The sequence below is a fragment of the Felis catus genome, chromosome D1, assembly GCF_018350175.1.
Source record: "Felis catus isolate Fca126 chromosome D1, F.catus_Fca126_mat1.0, whole genome shotgun sequence".
NCBI classification, from domain to species: Eukaryota; Metazoa; Chordata; class Mammalia; order Carnivora; family Felidae; genus Felis; species Felis catus.
In genome coordinates, this window is record NC_058377.1 from 100,598,424 (window position 1) to 100,600,032 (window position 1,609).

Sequence of the window (1,609 nt, forward strand, 5' to 3'; positions counted from 1 at the left end):
GAAAATAGACGGAAGTCCATTTGGTCAGTGGATAATGTAGCATAGCTCTCAAGAACATACAACTTAGCATCAGATACAGGATCATATCTTAGGTTGCTACTTAATATCTGAAAGAATTGGTATTATTATCCAAACCCACCCATTTTTGTTCCCCCACTTGTCAAATGAGTATCAGAATAATGACTCTTTGGATATTATGCAAAATGTTTGTAAAACCTCCCAGCATAAAGTATGCTCTCATTAAGTATCATTTGAAATATAATAATGGCATCAAACCAGAGGGATTTAAAAGATTAAATGCAATAGTTCCTTTGTGACCTACATATTTTTCAGTGTAAATATCCTCCAAAAAAGTACTCTTAAACGTGTCGTATGTTCTGTATCGTTTCAGATGAATTAAATTTCTATTGTGTCCCTGGACTCACCTCAACCTCATGGAAAATCAGAACAATGTCACAGAATTTGTTTTCATGGGTCTGTGGGGAAATAAACAAATGGAGCTCCTGTTCTTTTTCTGGTTCCTGCTCTGTTACCTGGCTGTCTTAATGGGCAACGTCATCATCTTGCTCACGATCACCTGCAGCCATCTAATCGAACAGCCGATGTACTACTTTCTCTGTCACCTTTCCCTCATGGATCTCTGCTACACCTCCACCGTGGTCCCCAGGCTAATCAGGGACTTAGGCGCCGCAAGAAGAAACATCTCCTATAACAATTGTATGACCCAGCTCTTCGCTGCCCACTTGCTGGCGGGTGTGGAGATATTCATCTTGGTGTCCATGGCTTTTGACCGCTATGTTGCCATTGTCAAGCCCCTGCACTACACGGTCCTCATGAACCGGCAGAGGTGTAACATGTTGATCTTCACGGCCTGGGCTGTGGGTTTTTGGCACTCCATTGCTCTGTTGCTCATGGTACTCAACTTACCTTTCTGTGGTCCTAATCAGATAGATCACTACATATGTGATGTGAAGCCTCTTTTGAAACTGGTGTGCAGAGACATTCATGTTGTTAGTATCTTAGTGATTGCTAATTCAGGGATGGTGGTGGTTGTCATTTTTCTTGTCCTGGTGGCTTCTTACATACTCATATTATATAATCTTAGGACCCGCTCCTCCGCAGGGCGACGCAAAGCTCTCTCCACCTGCAGCTCTCACGTAATGGTGGTGGTTTTATTCTTTGTGCCCTGTATCTATACTTACGTTTTACCTGCAGGGAGTGAGAACAAGGATAAGGAAATATCCGTGTTTTACACTGTGATTGCCCCTATGCTGAATCCTCTCATCTATACCCTGAGAAACACGGAGATGAAAACCGCCATGCAGAAGGTATGGTCTAAAATGGCACATTCAGAATGCAAGTAAATCAGGTCATATTCATTATGCTTTCAATCCTGTGTGTCCAGAGAATTTATCATTTGAGATGTTATAGAAGGCATATAAGGTTTCTTTGAGGGAGCTGGGCTGAATGATTTCTGACATCATATGAGCCAAAGACACAAGTCACTGTAATTCCACATTGCAGTCTGCACTTTAAAGTGTCCAATTAGTTCCAGACGTAAGCACTTGGATTTGAGGAATTTAAGAGATGCCCTTCTACAGCACATCTC

General features: G+C 42.0%; 1 protein-coding gene across 1 annotated transcript; it reads left to right on the forward strand.

Annotated features, from left to right (window-relative positions):
* The first annotated feature begins 407 nt into the window (after positions 1-407).
* Positions 408-1,364, forward strand: LOC101093394 (olfactory receptor 4P4-like). Its single transcript, XM_003993309.3, has one exon. It carries the CDS (start codon positions 435-437, stop codon positions 1,362-1,364), a length of 930 nt encoding a protein of 309 aa, XP_003993358.2. The 5' UTR covers positions 408-434.
* Positions 1,365-1,609: the final 245 nt, after the last annotated feature.